Below are 20,797 nucleotides of genomic sequence, written 5' to 3' on the forward strand. Positions count from 1 at the left end.
AGCTTGGCAGTACAAGACACACATTTCTGGGGGAAAGTCTGGGACTGGGAATTTGCTGGTGTTACTCCGCAGTGTAATTCAAGAGTGGTTGGCCATAGCACTCATACTGTATAGCTGGAAGTAATTTACATGATGGAGGCTGCGTGTGAGCAGACCAGGAGTGGTTACTCACAGCAAAGAGGTGTAAGAGACACCCCAGTCTGGAGAATTGAGGGGACACAGCTGTTCAACAGTCCAGATTGTACCCTGGGGAATTTCACAGGTACTCTATAACTAGTTCAGGAAAAAATGAAGTCCTCCGGATGTCTATTTGATATGGGAAGTACTTAGTGTCCATGTAGTACAGTAACCAGCTTCCATAAAAAGTCAATGCCAGAAGCTTCAGAAGGAGGTTGAGCCTCTCATTTAAATACTTAAATGTATAGGATTATAACAATGGGAAGGCATTTTTTCTAGCTAGTGAGCTTTTCATATCCTCAAGTAGGCCCAAACTTGGACTAGTTTCCAAAGCAGGTTCAGAAGTTAAAGTTTGAGTTAACAGCTAACTGGATTTGATGTTCCAGTAAAGCAAGATTGTGGGGGTGGGGGAGAGTGGGGAACCCAACAAGTAAAGAGTGAAGGGAAGGGTTAAAAAAAAAAAACCCTGCAACAGAGTGAAAAATGGATGCAAAGAGCCTGTGGGGGGAAAACTAAAGAATCAGCAATATTCTAATGACAGGTAAATGTACCACACACAGGGCACCCAACTATGCCAGCTTGGCACTTTGGGTAGGGGATGGGGATAGGGACAGAAGAACCACGCCTTCCGTAATAAAGTCCTCATGATACCTGATATGCTTTCACTAGACTCCAATAAGATTCAATATCTCTTTTGAGCAATCATGAAATTAAGTTACAGGTTAAAAAGTTGTACAAAAAATTCAGTTTGATTAACCCGGTGAACCCAAAGCTATTTTGCATGGTTCACAGGACATCCATCTTCATAACATTCTCCCATTCCTATCTCTTGCATGAGGAGAGAGAGAGAGAGAGCCCTTCTCTTCAGCCTAGCTGTTCTTTTAATTAGAAAAATATCTGATTTTAGGTTTATAGTTATACAAATCATTCCAAACAAAGGGGCATGTTACAGATGTTATGCTTGTTGCTGAATCTCTCTTCTTCCCCCTTTTTCTAAGAATTACTTAACCCAGATGCCTCAGTAGCATGAATGAGTTTACCGACAATTCCTAGTTTAATAACCATGTGGAAATACTTACATGTGTTCATTAATTCTCCACCATCCCCGCTCACAGCCCTTGATGCTCTTCTCACTGATAGTGTAGTTATGAAACTTCAGTGCTATACCCAGGCTCTTTTGAGGAGTCTGTAGCAAACAAGCAGGAAAGCTGGTAAAAACATTTTGTGCACACAGGGAATTAAAATCTTTAGATTTGTCTTAACAATTATTATGCTCTCGGGATACCAAACTACAGGGGAGCACTGGCTTGCACAGCTCAACAGAGAGCACCTGAGCAGGCCTGATGGTTTTTCAGCTGCCAGCAAAAGCTCAGGTTGGCAGAGGCCAAGTGCAGCTGCAGGCTTTCCATCCCTCTTAAGCAAACAATCCTTTCATCTTCTGACCATATATGGAATGCGGCTTTCAAACTGAGATCAAAGGCCTCTGGCTATTCCAACTTCATTAGTGCAGGGGCAGACAGCCATGGCTGACTGACAGCTAAGACTCTGAGGTACATACTGAGTTCTCCATAACATCATGCTTTTGGTAGCGCATTGCATCCAGAGGATTTCAAAGCATTTTAAAACCCAGAGTAAGCCTAAGGATATCACAGACGTATGTAATCAACAGAGGTTCCACTTTACAGGAACAGAAGGCACGTGACTAGAAGCTAGTAGTCATGATCTCATCCCTACCTTTTAAATGATGAGAGAAGTATAATTTGGCCACACGCACAGCATTTGCACAGTACAGCACTGACAGTGCTTGGCTAGAGTTAGTTCCTACATACCAAAAAGCAATTCCTGTGTATGTTGTGAAGGGCCTTTTGAGTTAAGAATAGTAGGGGACAAGGTAAAAGCTTTTTAGAATATCCTCTCAGCAGTCTGGAGCAAGTTCACTATAGCCCTAGTTCTTCTCCCTTCATACTCGGTCATTCCAAATTTTCTTATCTAGTTTCCAACAATACAACAGCTACTCAATCTGTTCCCTTTATATCTCTTATTCCTTGCCTGGTTCTCTAGCTCCCTTACTCATCCCCTCCTCGTTATCTATATATGCAGTTCTTTTTCACTATTCACCATGCAGTACCTCATTTTATTTGCTTTCTCACTTTTTGCTGACTTCAGTTTGAACATTCTAACATGCACATAAGAACACCACTAACTCCTGCCTCTTCAGTGAGTTACTCCTTCCCTCCCCCCCAACTCCTTGAGTGTGATTGATGGCTCTTTCTGATGCTTTGATCTCCTCTCCTTTAACTCACTTTACGTTTCCATCCATTTCCACTCTACCAATACTGCATTTATCAAAGTTCCCAGTTGTTTCCATGCTTTCTATTGAGGCTCACATCTCTCCTCTGCTTAAGTATCCTAACAGCTCAAGACCAATGTGGAAAAATCTTAACTCCCTCCCATCACTGTGAAAAAACACCATTGTCCTCCTCAATACTCATGTTTGAAAGCTTTTGTTTGGTTTTGATTCTTTCCTCCCACATCAAAACTATTAAGTCCCGATGGATTTCCTCCACTCTGTCTCTAGAGAGTCCAACTTATCTCCGGTTTCAGAGTAGCAGCCGTGTTAGTCTGTATTTGCAAAAAGAAAAGGAGTACTTTTGGCACCTTAGAGACTAACAAATTTAAGCTATATCTATATTTTGGCTCTTCCACATGAACCCTGCTCCCAAGCTACTCAAAATCCTACCACCAAAAAAAGAGCAGCTACTCCCCATTCTGAATCTCTTCACCTCCTACCTCACCCAATTCAAAATTTTTCACCACTTTTAATATACTATTGCTGTGTAGATCACTGCTCTTAGTTATTTCCTTTGATGCCCTCCTGCTATCTACACTGACTCGCTCTTTGTTTGTTCCCTAATACCTTAACAAGTTCCAAGGGTACAAGGTAAGTTAAACAGAGTTGTTGGGCTTCCATTTTCCAGAAGGGACCAGGATACACTGCAGAATGCAAAGGGAGGGACTTCCAAGCGGGAGATCATTCTTTAGTTCTCTGGTAAAGCACAGAGTCTAGTGTCCCTGCAGCTCTCATGATAGAACTCTTTTGTCCTCTAGATAAACTCCTCCCCACATTCATGCTTGATAATAGTTAGGCTGCTGGTGTACTGAGAACACTAGCTAACATGCTGACCAATATTGTCTCATTGATTCCTTGTGCTCCCCAGTTTGTCTGTATCCATCTGCTGGCTGATCCTTAGATTGTAAACTCTTCGGGGCAAGGGCCATTTTGTAGTTGTGTTTGTGCAGTGCATAGCACAATGGGGCCCTGGTCTATGACGGGGACTGCTAGGCACTACCACAATACAAATAATGACAGTTAAAATGAAAAAAAAGTTCTAAAATACTTAGAAAAGTGACCAAAGTTTTCCCCAAAAATTGTGGACATTGGTTTGTCTCCACAGTGAAACAAGGGCAACATTTTGAATCTGGGTTTTTTTTTTTTGGTTGTTTTGTTTTTAAACCAGCTGTTTTCTTTGTAATAACCTGAGCCCAATACTTCCTATAATAAGATCCTGTTTTCAGTTGCTTACAACTTCAAACCTAAACTGTGTGTGGGCTGAAGCTTTCTGTGCTGGAAGTCTGATACAGGCTAAATATTTCTGGCAAACTATTTCAGCAGTTTCTGAGAACAAAAACTAGGGCAAAATGTTTTGCCCATGTTAAAAAACTGACAACCAGACTGGGTGAAAAAAATGTTGCCAATATGTTAATGACCAAAAAATGCAATTTCAGTAGCAGCAAAACTATTAGTGAATTTACTGAATAGTTTCAACCAAACCAAAAAAAATCAAAATGTACCAGTAATGTTGAAATGTACAGTTACATTTCAGTATTACCAAAACATTTCAATTTTTCAGGCCGGAGTCACAAAGTGGGGGAGGGGGAGGAAGAGGCGGTGGTGGTTCCACTGGCCTCCTCATAATCTTTAGCCCAGGGGATAGGGCACTAACAGAGGATGTGGGAGACCTGGATTCAATTGCCCCCTCTAGCTGAGGTGGAGAAGGGATTTTAACTTGTGTTTCCCACATTTGAGAAGAGTGCCTTAGTCACTGAGCTATGAGATATTCTGGCATGGGTCTCTCTATTCTACACAGGTTTTTATATCGTGCTCATGATGGTAGTATCCGAGCACCTTCCAATTGTGAGTTAAACCAGGAGACTGCACATCTATCACGTAGGGTTTGTTCCCTCAGGCTGTCTACACTTTGAGCTATGGGCATAATTCCCAGCTTGAGGAAAGATACCCAGGCTAGTTCTGACAGAACTAATGCACTAAAAATGGAGCATAGCCACGGTGACATGCTGCCCTGAGTACGTGTCTCAGACAGCAAGTACTCAGGGTGGATGGCCCCTCATACTGCCACAGCTATACTCTTTTTAGTGCACTAGCTCTGATGGAGCTAATGCAGGTATGTCTCCTCAAGCTGGGAATTACACCCCACCTCGAAGAGTAGACATTCCCACACTCTCCTGTTGAAGCAGTTCCAATCTGTATAAATAATTAATATGACTGGAGCAGGGACTTGAACATGGGTCCCCCACCCCGATGACTGCTGTAATCCCCAAGCTACAGACTCAGTCTCTTTTCCTGGTGAAGTGACTGTTCACTGACATCACAAATAACTAGGACTTGTCACTATGAATCCTAAAATGTACAATGCACAAAGAGTGCCTGCAGATCCATGGATATGAGAGGAGAACACAGAGGCGTTCAAAGTAATATTACTACAGTTCAAGGTATACACAAGACCCCACTTTTATTAAATGACCATCCAAAAAGGTACCAAGTATTTTGCAACATTAGTTACCTGCATTTATCAGCCACCTCTTCAACACAAGTAAAGACTGTGCAGAATCAGTCTGAGATGTTTTAGAAGACTGGCTGAACTGTTTGGAGTTGAGATGATCAGAAGGCAAACACTGTCTACACACAGCCTGGAGACAGATGTCACTGCACTTCACGCTGTTTGGCACTGCTTTACATTTGTATACATTAGCACCAGGGGCCAGATTTTCCAAAAGAGCTGAGCTTCCCTTTAGGCAGCAAAGTGACTGTTGGGTGCTAAGGTGTTGACAAATCTTGCCTTACGCGTTAAAATGAGAGGCGCTTAATTCTGGCGCAGAGGTGAAAGTAAGCCGGTACGGTCAGGTCCGGAGTACCTGTAAAAAAAGATCCAGTAGTGTACTGGCAAATAAGTGGAGCATTCAGTACCGGCTCACTTTCACCTCTTTTGGCTGCAGAACAAAAAGTTCAAACTAAAAGCTAATAAAAGCTTGGAAAGGGAAAACTCACTGTCACATTTGTGTTGTTGTTTCTCTCCCTCTCCTCCTCCAGCCCACGGTTCCCCCCGACCCCTGCACCCAGCAGGGGCTGCAGGGGCTCCCCTCTAGCTTGTAGCAGGAAGCAGGAGGACTGCTGAGGGAGAAGCCTCCCCAGGTAGCTTGCTGCCTGCATAAGAACAGTTTAAATTTAGCTGTTCTCTCCGCGGTCTGAACCGCGGATTCGGGGCTATTTCTGGCTTCCTTGTTAATTTCACTCAGGGTTGTTGCTGGGAGCGGGGTAGAGGGGGTTGTGTGAGACCAAGGCAGGGGCAGAAATACAATAGCCATTTGGCTGCACAGCTTAAATCCAGAGGTAATAAAAGCCAGTGGAAGGGGAAAACTCACTGTCACATTTGGTTTCTCTCCTCCCTCCTCCTCCAGCCAGGCTGCCGACAGGGCTAGGCTCAGTGCTTCCCCGAACCCCCGCACTCAGCAGGGGCTGCAGCGGCTCCCCTCTAGCTTGGAGCAAGGGGACTGGCTTGAGGGAGAAGCCTCCCCAGGATGCGTGCTGTCTGCATAAGAACAGTTTAAACTTGCTGCTCCCTCCGTGGTTCAGACTGGGATTCGGGGCTCTTTCTGGCATCCTTGTTAATTTCATTCACAGTTGTTGGGGGGGAGGGGAGGTGAGACCAAGGCAGGGGCAGAATATAATAAGCATTTTACTGCACAGCTTAAATCCAGAGCTAATAAAAGCCAGTGGAAGGGGAAAACTCACTGTCACATTGGTTTCTCTCCTCCCTCCTCCTCCAGCCAGGCTGCCCGACAGCCTAGGCTCCCTGTTCCCCCCACCCCCTCAGCAAGGGCTGCAGTGGCTCCCCTCTAGCTTGGAGCAGGGGGACTGGCTGAGGGAGAAGCCTCCCCAGGAAGCCTGCTGTCTGCATAAGAACAGTTTAAATTTAGCTGTTCACTCCGTGGTCTGAACCGTGGAATTAGGGGCTATTTCTGGCTTCCTTGTTAATTTCACTCAAGGTTGTTGTACCGAAGCCTGGGCAGTTCTTTTCTGCCCCTGGATGAGGCGATCTTCAATAATATAATACACAAAAAATACAATCAAAATCAGGAACCATTTCCAAGTTCAAATCTATCCCATTCCCTCCCCAGCAGAGGATTATGGTTGTGATGTCCAAACTGCTTGCAGATCCTCTTTGAAATGTTGCTGTTTAAAGAAAAACAAAAACATGGAGAACATGGTGGGAAGATGTATTCTGATGATCGGGGTTTATTTTGGGCAAAGCAATTTTGGTAAAACAACTAAAGATTCACAGGGAAAGCAAATAGCCCCATAGACAAAACCAAAAAGGACTGGAGGGGAAAACTGGATATTCAGGGAAATTATTGTGCCTCCTTTGAAAGAAATAGTAGTTTTCATTCCACCCTCTTTATATATTGAATTAAACACCTGAAATGTCCTGAGGACATAGGGGCTCAGATCTCTTTTTGTTTTGTGGGTGTCGGTGTCCTGCAGAGTGCGGAGGCTGAAATTGACAAAACTTTCTCTAAGTATCTTGTATATTTCATGGCAGTTATTCTAGTTGTCCTTCATTCACCCCGGTCTTCCCCTACTAATAGCCACCCGTTGGTGTGTCCCCTGCACCCTTGCAGCTAACACCTCAGAAACTTCTGCTTAATGTGTGCTGCTTAATGGCACCTTGCCCCTGGGCGGGGGGCTGTTGGTCCGATTCCTACACTGAAGAGCTATCTTTTCTGAGAGATCCATCCATACTGGACATATACATTTAGAACATACCTGGAATAAGAGTAGATTTAGATCTAAAAAGTCAGAGATCAAGGATTGTTTAATCTCCCTCCCAGGCACATAAAAGTGTGGGTTGCTTGTATTTGGACTGTACGGGTGAGAAATGTAACTTACTTCCACCTCTGGCCCCACCCCTTCCGCCTGAGGCCCCGCCCCTTCTGGGGGGAGGGGAAGAGTGGGACCCCTACCGGTAAGAGCTGTATTTTACTTTCACCCCTGCTCTGGTGGAAAATGTGATACCAGCTGCGTGAATGCTGAGCACTTACAATCTGGCCCCACATCCCAGGTGAATGGCAGCAGACAGAACACACTTTCTGTTACACAAGTGACTTCACACATGCACATTTTAAATTATTTATGTCTAAGCATTTCATGAATAATTCTTGTTAACAAATAAATCTGATTTAATCTCCTGGCTTTTCAAGTAAAATTCGCAGCCACTGTTATTGCAGACCCGCTTGTCTATTTCAAGATGCTACTTTCTGTTGGGCCTTTCAGTGGTTACTTTCTAGAGCTGCCAGTGCATTGCATGTATTCAGCAATAACCATTCTACAAGTTGACTACCCCGTTTCTCAGAAAGCACGTCACTACCTAGCAAAAGCCTCCCTTTGGCCTACTCTAAGGATTCTGTTGCCTAAATTGTGCAAAATGCCTAAAGAAGAATAGACATTACCTGAAAATTCCACGTACAAATGCATTTTGGAGGATAGTAGCTTGGATAATATGGACTCACAATTCGCCCCTCAAAGTCAGTTTTCTCTTTTGTCAATATAGTTTTTCCACATTCTAAAAACAGAAATATTTTGGTGAGGTTTCACATTATTTTAAATATCCCAGTTTTGGAGCCTGTTGGATAAGTGTCTAAGTTAGTTGCTGTCCTTTGGCTACACAACAGGACAACTTAAATGTTCTGTTCTGGCCCACCCACAAAAGATCAGAGGTCAGAGCTGTACAAAAATAGCAGCAGCAGAGCGGCACTGAAAATGCAGACACCAAACTGGCAAGCTCCAAGAATGCTGCCTCAGAAAATCCACTCCATGTCTCTCCCAAAACAAGAAAGTCACCAGATCACATTAACTGTTCAGTCCTCAACAGCTGCCAACTAACAACCTCAAGCCAACACACTGCAGCTCAAAAGTAGAGGTGGCTCACAGAAGGCATTTTACAAGACCTTGTCAGACTGATGAGCTGTATTTCGTGTTTGTAAAAAAAAAACAAAAACAAAAAACAACCCACACAGTGAGTTTATGTCTGAAAGTTTACTTTTTAAAAGTTTAACCACACTCAGTTATACGGATCTAAAATATTACCAAGTAGTATATTTGCAACCAAAACACATCTGCATTGTAGTAGTGCATGAGAATCTCTGTTTTATAAAGCCCAGAAGGACCATTGCAATTATATTGTCTGATCGCCTATATAACACAGGCGTTAGGAACTTCTCAAAATAATTCCTGTTTGAACTAAAGCATATCTTGATTTCCAAAATTGCTATGGCAGGAGAATCCACCAGGACCTTCAGTAAGTTGTTCCAATGGTTAAACATCCTCAATATTAAAAATTTGCACTTATTTCCACTCTATGTTTGTCTAGCTTCAGCTTCCAGCCATTGGACTAAGTTATACCTTCATCTGCTAGATCGTAGAGCCCTTTTTCATCAAATTTCTGTTCCCCAAGCAAGTACTTTTAGCCTGATGAAGTCACCTCTTAATCTCAAAGAGAAATTGAAAAGAAATGGATTACTTACAAAGGTCTAAAACCTGCTTGTCTATATTTATTGCCCAAACAGAGAAATTTAAAATGTAAACAAGATATGAAGAGTTAAACAACAAAATTCAGCTTGAATGCTGAATACTTGAGTACTCAACACCTTCAGCCTTAGTACTGCCAGTCAGACTCCAGCCTGTAGGAGCAGCTGCATAAGTAGCTAAAGCAGGGACCCAGGAATGCTAATGATCTCAGAGACTGGACTTGCTCTGCCCTGTGCTGATTGGCTGTTTGCTCCAACCCCTCCCTCACCATCTCTTCTCCTCAGCTTCACGCCACACCTGCCCCTGCAACATCCCCTCTCCTTTCAGTTTCCTTTCCATGTAACTTTTCCCCTCCTTACTCCCCCCAACTCATACCCCACAAGCCAAGAATAAAATTGTGGCACCAACATGCTTGCCACCATCATATCATTCACTTTACTTGTCCATTATACCCATTTCCCCTACCCTGTGTCTGTCTCATTTAGACTATGAGCTCTTTGGGGGCAGAGACTGTCTAGTGCACTGTATTTGTACAGCACCTAGCACAATGGGGCCCCATTCCTGGTTGCCTCTTAAGCATTCCTCTTATAAACATGATTAATTAAAATAACATGTCCAAACACAGGATTTGTTTATGTTTATAAATGGACAATGGCCCTTCAGTTGGTCAAAAATCTGCAGCAACTTCTTGTCTCACCCATAGTACTACACTGTGATCCCGAAAAGCTGCCTGCAGTAAATAACCACTTCTTAACAGGAAGCTGTGAGTGGGAGGAATAGTTTACACTTGTGTGCCTTATTTATAGACAGTCACTCAGTTAACACAACAACTCCATCTACTGGCATATTGGAGTACAGGACTTGTGATTTTGAAATACAAGTTCAGTCAAGTTGTTTTTAAATGCACTTCCATGACTGCTTCACTTAACAATAGATAATCCAAACAAGCATGACCACAGGAAGGGAAAAAAATAAATAGGGAAATTTTATCATGCTGGGAGTCAGCATGATAAAAAAACAATTCAGAAGAGAGAGAAGTGGGTGCTGAAGCACATGAGAGAGAGATTGAGATGATATAGGAGGTAGAAGAGAAAGAAGGACTAAAGGAAGCTGACCAGGAGTTATCCAAATTCATTAAGTCAGCCTATGGGGTTTGAGTGGCATCTCCATGAAAAATACAAATTCATTTAAATAATAACTTACTTTCTTGTGTAATGACCTCAAAGTACCCGTGAACTTCCTTCAGTTGCTGTATTTGTGTTGACTTAAACGTTACCAGCATCAGGTTATTTGTGGAAACAAATGACATTAATGAGATGGTTGGTTCACAAATTCTAAAGGGGAAAACAGTGACAGCACACACATGAATAGTATTGTATTAAAAACACATCAATCTTGTTATTAAATGTGCAAAGTTTCCATGGACAACCAAGTTTGTAAAGCCATCTTCCGTCCAAACTCTACTTTAAAATCACTGACCTGTCCTTCTAGAACAGAGGTGGGCAAACTACAGCCCGCGGGCCACATCCAGCCTGCGGGACCCTCCTGCCCGGCCCCTGAGCTCCTGGCCCAGGAGGCTAGCCCCCGGCCCCTCCCCCGCTGTCCCTCCTCCCCTGCAGCCTCAGCGCGCCGTGCCGCTGGCGCAATGCTCTGGGCGGCCTGGCAGCACAGTTGCAGAGCCGTGACCTGACCCGGTGCTCTGGCAGGCACGGCTGTAGCGCCGCCAGCCACCGGTGCTCCAGGCAGTGCGGTAAAGGGGCAGGGGGGGGGTTGGATAGGGGGCAGGGGAGTTGGGGGGGGTGTTCAGGGGGCGGGGGTGGGGATAGGGGTTGGGGCGGTCAGAGTGCGGGGAACAGGGGGGTTGGATGGGGCAGGGGTCCTGAGGGGGCAGTCAGGAAGGAGAGGAGGGGTTGGATCGGGCGGCAGTCAGGGGACAGGGAGAAGGGGGGGTTGGATGGGGCAGGGGTCCCGGGGGGCAAGTCAGGAATGAGATGGGGGGGTTGGAGGGGCGGCAGGGGGGTCCAGGGGTGGTCAGGGGACAGGGAATGGTGGATAGGGTAGGAGCCCCAGGGGGGCCATCAGGGGGTGAGAAGCAGGGGGTGTGGGGTGTTGGGGAACGCCTAGCTGTTTGGGGAGACACAGCCTCCCCTAACCAGCCCTCCATACAATTTTGGAAACCTGATGTGGCCCTCAGGCCAAAACGTTTGCCCACCCCTGCTCTAGAAAGATATGTGCTTTCATACTATTTTCTGGTCAGCAAACAGTGAAGCTAGCTCATGGTTTGCTACTATTGCTTTTAGCGGGGGTAGGGAGGTGTTTGGGGGGTTTCCATTTTAATACTGAAAATAAACCAAACAATGCACAAGTACTTCTGATCAGCTGCACCATATTATTCTTTTTAGTTATAAAAGGACACTCCTCAGAGAAAGAAATCTGGCCCTGTCAGCTCTGGTGGCATTTCAAAGAGCAACACACACATTTGATCCTCACAACTTCTAGTGATGCATATGCCCTTCCATATTCTAGTCTTATTCACATTTCCAGCCCTCAAATCTTGCTTCCATACTAAATATAATTGCCAAAGTCTGCTGCTCTATGGAACTCAAAGCTGAATGAGTCATTCAGAGACTTCACAGGACTCATCTCAGCTGCAGCCATAAACAAAGCTGGTGGTGGGAAAGTTTCCTAAATGCCTTTTCCTTTTCTTGTCCGTTAAACATCCCAGCACTCCTTCCTCTCTCATCATCATTTGACTCAGCTCCCCATCTCTCCTGTTCAGCTGCTTGACCATTTTGCCACCAAAAGTCTCAGTCATTTATGCGATCACCAGACATTCTCCATAACAGTTCCTCCCCCTTCTTCCTCACTCCCTGACTGACTGAGAGGTTGGGAACATGTCACTTAATCCCGTAAGGTCTCTTCCTTTTCCTCCCTCAGGCAGTGTTGACATTTTTGATTCCCTCTGGATTTTTAAAGACACAAAGAGCAGAATGGCTCAAATTAAGTTCTTATCTATCTAGGTAGGTTAGATTTTCTGCCACAGAAATAAGATTTTTTTTTATTCATATTGACACTATTGAAATGTTTGCCAGGGTAATAATATTTTAAGAACTGGGTATGACAGAAGCCAGTATCCTGGACTCGCCTTATGAAACAAAGATAAAAATTTGCTGAATTAAGTTAAACCCCACTGACCTGAAGCCTAGAGTGGGCGGCCTAGCAGGCCCATGGACAGGGGGGAGAGGACAGGTACCATTTGTGATGCTGGCAGGCCAAATGCCAACTCTTGCCCCGGCTACAGGCACTAGCTCAGAACTGACAGCCTCGTAGCTGGAGACCAGGCCACCTGTATGTGAGTTTTGCTCAAAATAGGTATTAGTCTCTAAAGAATGTATTTAGTGTTTAGACTCTAGGAAATGCTTGTATGTTGCTGCATGTATCAATCTCACTTATAATATAAAGATTATAAGGTAGTATTTAAGTGTTTGCTCTGAAATTGTAAACCCCCACAATCAGGAGAGAAGCATTTTACCAAAGTGTGAAATACTAGTTTGCCACAGGAGCGGTTATCTTCTGCCCAACAGAAGAAGGCGCATAGACACCAGACAAACCATTGTGGACCAAAGGACTGTTGATTGCTCCCCTCCGCAACCCACGAAGAGGAGAAGTGCACATGAACTCAACCCATCATCATAAATTCTGGGGGAAGAGAATAAAAATCTCGGACAAGAGGAAACTGCATCTTTTTGTTTGTTTGAACGCTGAAGGGCCAGAGATTCTAAACTGAACTCAGAGATCCCCAGGGGCTGCTTCCTGGGTGCACCCTGAAAGACACTTTGAATAGACAGATCACTACAACTCTGTCACTCTTAGGATTTAGATGGTAACTCACTAGTGTGTGTGTGTGTGTACACTTGCTTTAACCTGTAAATAAGTCAGTCCTTTTTTCTAGTGAATAAACCTTTAAATAAATTTATTACAGGACTGGCTACAGGTATTGTCTTTGGTGTAGGATCTTCTAGAGTATCAACTGATCTGGGGTAAGTGATTGGTCTCTTGGGACTGGAAGCAACCTGAATATGGTGTGACTTTTTGTTTAAGTGGCCATTTACCACTAAGTCCAGTTTGTCTGGGTGGCAAGATAGTTCCGTTAGACTTCTCCAGTCTGTCTGTGACTCCATAGTAAGACTGCTATAGTGATCCAGACGTTCACATTTGTTACTGGCTTGGTGAAATCTAATTATAGAACTCATCGAGTTTGGAGGGTCTGCCCTCTTTTCTGAGAGTGTGCCCTGAGGTAGGCACTCTCGGTCATGAGCCACTCCAGACAGGGTACCAGCTGTAAAGGCGAGCGCTGGGGGTGTGGGGTGGAGACAAGCGAGCGGGAGGGTGGGGCCTCAGGGGAAAGGGGCAGCATGACAGGGGTGGGGCCAAGGTTCAGGCTCTGGTGGTCTCTCTCCCCACACACACACACACACACACACACTTACACTTTTAGGATGCTTTCACCCCCCTGACTCCAGGCAGCTTGATACCATTTCCCTGAACTCTTACATTGGTTAGTGAGACACACAAGAGTACAGATGACAAAACCAGTAAGAAAAACAAATGGTCTTATCACCTTTCTAAGAACCAAAACATTTACATTCTGAAGCCAATCACAGTCTGGCTGGCTCGGGGAAATTGTATTGGCCTTTCACAGTTCACTTACGGAAAAGTGTAACAAGGATGTTGCCACTAAGAGTGGTCTGGTAACCTGTATGAACTGAGCCAGTGATCTCAGTAAAGTTTCCAGAGGATGGGTGTTCAGAATACAAAATCCTCCACCCTCTTACTGGGCAGGAAAAAGGGATTTAAAGGGCTACAAAACTAAGCTTTCCATCTGTACATGGTGTTCCCTCCAGGTCAGAGTTGAATCACTTGAGCAGAGCAGAGTGGAAGAAGCGGTCACTGCCCATATTACTCCTGTACTCTATATTATTATTCCAATAGTATCCAGTCCACCCAATCAGGGCACAAGAACCCACTGTGCTAAGTACCACACAAACACAGAACAAAAATATCTGTCTGACCCTCCAGAAAAAACCCTGATCACCAACTCTCTCCAGCTACAAAAATTCACAGTACTCAAACTTTTAAATAAGGTATAAACTGTACAGTCCTTAAAATACAAATATTACTTGCACTTGAAAGCCATAGGACAGCTGAGAAAAGATCATGCAGTGGAACTGGAGTAGTGTCAGCAGAACCAAGGTAGCAGTTTTTAGAGCAGTGCAAGGTAATCAGTTTTCACACAAGAAAGCAAAGTTTCTTGTCATCTCCTAATTTATTCAAAGGATGAAATTTTGAAATTTCTTCCAGTCTACCCGTGCTTCCTGAAAGAAAATGGAAATTCTGCCCAATAACAAGCTGCATATTTTCACACTTTTGCATCTAAGTTAATAATTTACCATTTTCCAAATGCCTTTTCATTAGCAAGACCAGTTTTTCCACTCATTTCTTCACCTAAGATAATGAAGTTCATTATCATCATTTGTACAAAACACAAAATTTAGTGAGTACTTAAACTAAAAAGTAAAAACACAAAAAAACCTCATGAAAAGCCTGCAGAACCAAAGAATTCTCATTGAAATATATACATACCGGTAGAGTATCTTACTTTTGATTGGCATCAAGGAGTCATAAATGGTCAGTGAGTCAGTGATGCAGTTATCTGCTTCAATGTGAATAGATGCTATAGAGAGACGAATTAGATGGCCCACTAATGCAATCAATTTGAAATAACAAATAATTCTCCCTGAGGTAGCAGTGATGTCCAGTGGAAAGTGCCGATGCAGACGATCTGCGTATAGATCATATATGCAATTTGTTCCTGTAGAAATACCACATTTTCAACATTAATATTGACTCACTGCACCTAGTCAAGTCGGGGTTGGGTGCGGGAGAAGGAGAGTGAAACAAGATGGACAAAAATGTAACAAGTGTATTCATAAAGTTTCTTGTGAACAGAATATGCCAATATATCCCACTGGCTTTTACAGCCTCACTTATCCACAAGTCTATGATTAAAGACAGTTATAGCCACAAGAAAATTGGGAGAGAATAAAAGCAGGGTGCATGCCAGCATGAATAAATATTTGAAGAAGCATTTGCACTAAAAGTACTGTCATTTTGAAAAGCTGCTATTTGCACAATACATTTGACATACACAAGGGTTCACGGGTCAACAGAAAGAAGAGGTAAATTCTAATTGTTCATTGTGAAAAGTTTGTCCAGCCACATGGCAGAAATCTTGAGATTGCTGGTCTCCACTGTGCACCATTGATTGCTAAGCTTCAGAACATCCAAAGTGCACTGATGTATTGCTGTCATTAAGGTTTCTCAACTGAAGTGTCCACCTGCTTAGATATTGCTCTTTTACTTGTTAAAAGAAACAGGCTAACAATTCTGCCAGCAAGTCTACAGCGCAAATAGTACCAATTATTAGGGTTTGGTGCAACATTCCCAAGAAAGCCCCAAACCACATATAACTTGTCTGGTTTCAGTTTATGACAAAAATCGAAATTTGAACAAAGCTCATTGGAAAGTACCACTGAAGTTTGCAAACTTTAAGTTAAGATGAGCCAGTTTATGTAACTGTCAAGCCCTAAGTTTCAATTCAAAAAGCTTTGGGATTTTCAATTTATTCATACCTGAAACTCTTAGCACAATTCTTTAGAAGGAAAGAGGGGGAAGGTGTGAATACAAAAGAATTGGGCCCACACAAGGTAATTACCTCAATCTTTACAAATGAAAAGGGTACATTTTCCTCAGCTCAGATAGTTACCCCCTTGAAACATCAATGAAAAGATTACTGGAATATTTGTAAATGCATCTGTGGGTGAACCCAAAAGCAGCTGTATTACTATGTTGCAACTGGTAAACCAAATTAAATATTTTTCTTAACATGACGAGTAGCAGCAAGCTCCTAGCAATGTTGCCAACAAGTCTTCTTTGCAGAAGTGTAAATTATTAGAGCTGAGAGGCTAATCAGTGGTGAGTCAATGCAGGAAAAAGCAGATATTTCTGAGGCTTTCAAATGTCCCTTAATATTCTTGAAATATTTATTCACATCAATGACTGAACAGCATAAATGTCACATACCTTCAACATAAACTCAATTTCTCTCTCACATAGTTCATTTTTTTTTCAGAATTAGTGCAGTTATTAGTCACCAAAAATCAGTTTTTGATTCATAACAGATGTTCATTCCACCCACTGCCCCCAGTACAAGATCAGCTTTGCTGACAACTAATTTTTATTAATTTCATTTGACTACAGTAATTTTGTGGGTTATTTTAGTAATTGTGAAAGTAAATCATTTCAATAACTAACTGAAGTCAGGCATGAAACAAGATAGCACCAGTGCAAGTTTTCCTAGACCACTCTGGCAAATTAATTTCAATGTTCACCTGCAGCCCCATGGTATTCCAGTATCAAGCTTCTTTTAGATACCAATTACCAACTGCTCTCACATACACAGTGAGTGTATCATGTGGACAAAGGAGGACTAGAACGTGATGTCATCTTTTCCATTCATGTTTAGGAGAGAGAATCTCAAAACATCTGTTTGTATCAAATGGTCCTCTTTTTCCTTCTCCCCTCCCTCTTTTCCCATCTAGAGGAGCCACATACAGGACTAAATTAATGCAAGATCTGATCTTCATGTTATTGCCATTACCATGGATTTGGAACACACATCTTGTACTATTTCATAAGTGGCTCCTTTACATGCTTAAAAAAGCATGTAGAAAGAACCCTGTAGACCCCGTGCCAACTGCTGCTACGGCGTAGAATGAATCCAAGAAACAATCAAGTACATGAACATTTTAGCAAATGAGATCTGAGTTTCAAGCCACTCCGATTTAGGGCAAGAGTATGAAACCAAGTGAGGATCTGCATGGTGTCAACCCCTAAGGTCAGGACAAACTAAGCAGTTTTGAGCAACTTTTGCTTTAAGTTATGGGATTCATTCAGACACTAAACTCATTATGTAATTTCAGAGGGAACAAAGTGGAGGACAATAATACACCCCGAAAACCTAAGCCTCTGGAGTTTCACACAGATATAATTATAAAGCATATATCGATAGTGGTTTGTGATGTCTATCAAAATACCACCAAACAATATTTTCAGAGAGAGATTCTGTGCTTGGGCACAAGCAGGACTCCCCATTGACTGCAATGGCAGCTCCACACATACATGCCATGGCTGAATTTTACCCTTGTAGAACAAAACTGAGCAAATGCACATCTCATTACAAGGGAATAAAACATAGTGAATATTGAAACAAAACAAACAACCACCACCACCAAAATTACCTGTTCCAGTTGTTGAAGAATAATCTGATCGAAGCCCAGCTGCACTGGAAAAGAAATTAAAGTGAACCTGCTCATATTTTACATGGAATTCAAAAAATCTAATATTTAAATCTAGCCAAATCCATATAAACTTAGTAATGACTACACTTTACATATTTCAGCTATCAGTTTCATAATACTCTGCGGAGAGTGTCTGACACCTGAATAGGCTGAGCAGAGAAAGAGCAGTGAGAATTCTGTGGAATAAATTCATATAATTTTAATAATTCCAACTCTCACACTTTTAAGGGAGATTCAACACTGAGAAAATCCCATCCATCCTAGAACCTGTCCAATTGCTGATCATCAGAAACCCTATTTGTTTCTCAGGCTACACACCTGCAGAGTGTGCTATCTGGCCACCATGGAGGCAGAACAAGACAGTTTTGTGTTAGATCTTAGGGGCCCACACTGCTCAACTTGCACATGTTGTAATCTGATTTAGGGCCATGTCATCAGTGAATGCACTGAATGATGCATCACCTGTGTCCTCGTCCTCACTAAAATCTAAAGGCCCCCAACTGTGTGAGCTGCTGAGCACTCAACTGCCACTGAAGGCAGTAGGAGTTGAGCATGCTCAGCACCTTCAGGATTCGGCCCTTAATACAGGATAGGAACTTCCTGGTCATCAGTCACATAAGAAGTCTCTCACTGCCTTCCACAATCAGAGCACAGTCCCCTTTCTAGGCAAACATAGATGAGAAAGGTCCTCACCAAAAAAGCATGGTCCTTTGCCTTTGTTCTTAAAAAAACAACAACCCTTAGATTAAAGGCAAACAGATTGAACTAATGTTAGTGAGAGGACTGGGATTTGTGTCTTACAAAATCAGGAAGTTCACTCTTATGGTGCCAACAAATTAAACTGAATTCAAACCTTCCCAAAGTTGAGGAGCCTTGGGATTCAGTGCTTCGGTTCATCTTCCACCTGAAATGGGGCCTCGATGTAGCTTTTTGCTTTTATCATAAATTAATAGTGGGGCTGAGGATAGGAGACCTGGTAGTTTTATAACAGTTGCTATTCTAGGATAACAGACTTCTAATACATGAAGTAATTCATTAAGGATGCAGACTTGTACAAATACTGACCACTCAACACAATGGAGTCCATGTCGACTGCAAGCCCTTGAAGGCTCCCCACTGAGGTCCGGTTGATGATACTTGTCTGAACAGAGTCCTTTAAAATGGCAGCCACACAGTCCTCGCAGAACACTTGGCCTTTAGCCTGTGGCACCACAAATACGATCCAAAAATGAATAAGAAGGCCTCCATTGTTGTTGTTACTGAAATTAAATGTACATATAGATTCTGTCATATTGCAATGTTCCTCAAATTGGACATTTTCATGGGCTTCTGGATAGTGATTTAGAAGAGTACGGTTCCCACTTTATATCTGGGTTCATTGTTTTGACACACTGGGCAGTCTCACTCTCTCTTCAGAAGACACAATTTAAGATCATAAACAATTAGAGTAACTTTCAGAGGGCCCCCACCTTCTACTGAGGCAAATGGAAATCTTTCCACCTGATTTGGAGTTGGCTTGGTTCCCTAAGGAATGAAGTAGGAATGAAGGAAAGATCATCTCTCCCATAATGTTATCCTTGAACAACCACTTTGTGGTATCCTAAAACAGTTTCTACTACTATTTAATCCTATCTTTAGGTTTCATAAGAGCACTGAGCCTCTATCTATCTTCTGTCTGCTCCCCTGGCTGAAGCCTGGTCTACATTTTAAAGTTATATCAGTATAACTACGTGGCTGGGGTGTGGCTTTACCACCAACTTAGTTAAACTGATACAAGCCCAAGCCTGGGCAGAGTTATACTGGTAGAAAGATACCTTACTGGTATAGTTAAATCTAGTCTATATATTAAAAAGTTTTTCTGACACAACTGTGTCAGTTAAGAGTGTGTTAAAATAAATAAAAAAGAAAAAATATTTATTTATTTTTATCACACCCCAAACAGCTAAAGTTATTCCAGCAAAAGCCCTAGTGTAGATGGAGATATTCTGGCAAAAAGTGTCATTTTGTCAGTGCAGAATGGTTTTTTCAGGGAACTGGTATAATTCTAAGTTGGTAAAACAACTCTTTTGCTGGAATAAGCTGAACCTGCACTAGAGAGTTTTCTCCTACAGCTATACTGGCAGACTTTTTTCAGTGCAGGCAAGGTTCATTCTCTTTCCCCTACAGAAATAGCTACATCAATATAAAACATCTTTATAGCAGTGTAACTGCATCCACACTAAGGGTATGTCTACACTACAAAATTACGTCAACCTAAGTTACATCGATGTACAACCACCACAGTAATTAAATGGCTTTTGCATGTCCACGCTATGCTCCTGGTATCAGCAGGAGCACTTTACCAATTTAATTGTCAGCATGGGGTGTGGGAAGGCTTCTGAAAGCATCAAGTCGATGTAAGCAACGAAGTGTCTACACTGACACTGCATTGACCTAACCAGGTCAACCCAAGCGCTACATCTCTCGCAGAGCTGGAGTTAAGTTGACATAGTGGGTGCAACATTTTAGTGTGGACGCTTACAGATTTAGGTCAATGTAAGCTGCCTTGCGATGACTTAACTCTGTAGTGCAGACCAGAGCTAAGGGGTTGTACTGCTTTAAACTACACCAATAGACAAACTATTAGTTTATTTCGTTCAACTGGTGCAAATCCCCAGGTAGACACCAATTCAGCTTAACAGACACTTATTTCAAGTTAGCTTAAACCAATTTCTAACACACAAACTAAACTAAAGTAAGCCTAGTTCAAATGGATATAAAACAGTGTATACGCACCCTTTTGCATCGGTTAACTAAATCAGTAGGGTAAATTCACCTCTTTAGTTTCAAGTGGCAACCAAGATTTCAGTTCATGATTGTTTTGCCTCCCCCCAAGCCCGCCCACAAGCTTCAAACCCTCGACCTTTGTCTACACAGAAATTTGCACTGGTGTAATTAAACCTGTTTAAACACCTTTCTGAGCTTAAGACTGATTGTACAGCATTAGCTAACCCCTAGCCAGGTTTAAGTGTTACCACACATGAAGCGGCACTGGTTTAACTGAGTTTAAACAGATTTAGTTTTATCAGTGCAAATGTGTGCATGGACCAGGCAGACCCAAAATAACTCCGAGTGAGTCTCACACAAAATTTAGTTTGTACGGTGAACTACACTCCCCAGAATTACGGTGTTCAAGCATCATCATCACACCTGACAAAGACATGCACACACACTGCATTGAGTTTTACCTGACATCGGAAACAATGGACTGTTTATAAAATTTGGAGAAGGCAGAGGTTGTGTAAACCAAGTTCATCTGGAAGAGAAAAAAAAAATG

The 20,797-nt window shown here is 42.7% G+C and overlaps 1 protein-coding gene across 1 annotated transcript in view; it reads right to left on the reverse strand.

The window, feature by feature from the left end:
• TMPRSS7 (transmembrane serine protease 7) overlaps positions 1-20,797 on the reverse strand; it is a 48,374-nt gene that overhangs the window by 18,973 nt on the left and 8,604 nt on the right. The window contains exons 4-10 of the mRNA XM_074947073.1: positions 20,709-20,776; positions 18,547-18,740; positions 17,422-17,460; positions 14,705-14,933; positions 10,265-10,395; positions 7,984-8,096; positions 1,257-1,363 (exon numbers count right to left, since the gene is read on the reverse strand). Coding sequence (XP_074803174.1) covers positions 1,257-1,363; positions 7,984-8,096; positions 10,265-10,395; positions 14,705-14,933; positions 17,422-17,460; positions 18,547-18,740; positions 20,709-20,776 — 881 coding nt within the window. The remainder of the gene's footprint in view (positions 1-1,256; positions 1,364-7,983; positions 8,097-10,264; positions 10,396-14,704; positions 14,934-17,421; positions 17,461-18,546; positions 18,741-20,708; positions 20,777-20,797) is intronic.

The sequence above is a fragment of the Natator depressus genome, chromosome 1 (assembly GCF_965152275.1).
Source record: "Natator depressus isolate rNatDep1 chromosome 1, rNatDep2.hap1, whole genome shotgun sequence".
Classification (NCBI taxonomy): Eukaryota; Metazoa; Chordata; order Testudines; family Cheloniidae; genus Natator; species Natator depressus.